This window comes from Charadrius vociferus, unplaced genomic scaffold, assembly GCF_000708025.1.
Source record: "Charadrius vociferus isolate BGI_N301 unplaced genomic scaffold, ASM70802v2 scaffold486, whole genome shotgun sequence".
Classification (NCBI taxonomy): Eukaryota; Metazoa; Chordata; class Aves; order Charadriiformes; family Charadriidae; genus Charadrius; species Charadrius vociferus.
Genome location: NW_009648965.1, coordinates 246,854 through 247,493, shown reverse-complemented (window position 1 = coordinate 247,493; position 640 = coordinate 246,854). Strand labels below are relative to the sequence as shown.

Here is a 640-nt window from a genome sequence, read left to right as displayed (position 1 = left end):
GCAGCCGGGGAGAAGCCGTGGCGGCAGTGGCAATGGAAGGAGCCGTGGCTGTTGTGGCAGATGTGGTCGCAGGGGCCGGGCTGTGCCTGGCACTCGTCTATGTCTGGAAAAGAATGGGAGAGGGTCAGAGCTGCGCAAAGAGCACGGTGCTCATCTGGCACGGGCAGGGGAGGGGGTGGAGGGGACATGGGGCAGGGCGGGGGCAGCTTGTGAAGCTGGGAGATGAAGGCATCTCCAATGCCTGCACGCATGCAGCTGTGGTCCTGCCACTGCTTGTCCCCAAGGCTGGCAGGTAGCAGACACCTCCTCACTCCATCAACTTCTTCGCAGCCACAGTCCATCCATCCTGCCCCCCGTGTTTTGGGTTGGTGAGCACAGCAGGGCACCCCAGGAAACAGCATCCCTGCGCCCAGGGCAGCACGGCTGCACCGGGCAGTGGCCAGCAAGTGAGTGCCACGGGCTGCTGGGCCCGCTGCCTGCAGGTACTCACCCAGGCACTGGCTGGCAGCGGGATCAAGGGGGCGGAAGCCCGGGCGGCAGTGGCAGGCGTGTGCCCCGGGGGTGTTGGTGCAGAGCTGGCTGCAGTTGTGCAAGCCCTGGGCACACTCGTCGATGTCTGGGGGGGGAGAAGAGAGCGGCA

At 65.9% G+C, this 640-nt stretch overlaps 1 protein-coding gene across 1 annotated transcript in view; it reads right to left on the bottom strand.

Annotated features, from left to right (window-relative positions):
• The window catches only part of CRTAC1 (cartilage acidic protein 1), a 12,300-nt gene that overhangs the window by 1,865 nt on the left and 9,795 nt on the right, over positions 1–640 (bottom strand). Inside the window, exon 12 of the mRNA XM_009887691.1 lies at positions 491–616. Within this exon, the coding sequence (XP_009885993.1) occupies positions 491–616 (126 nt within the window). The remainder of the gene's footprint in view (positions 1–490; positions 617–640) is intronic.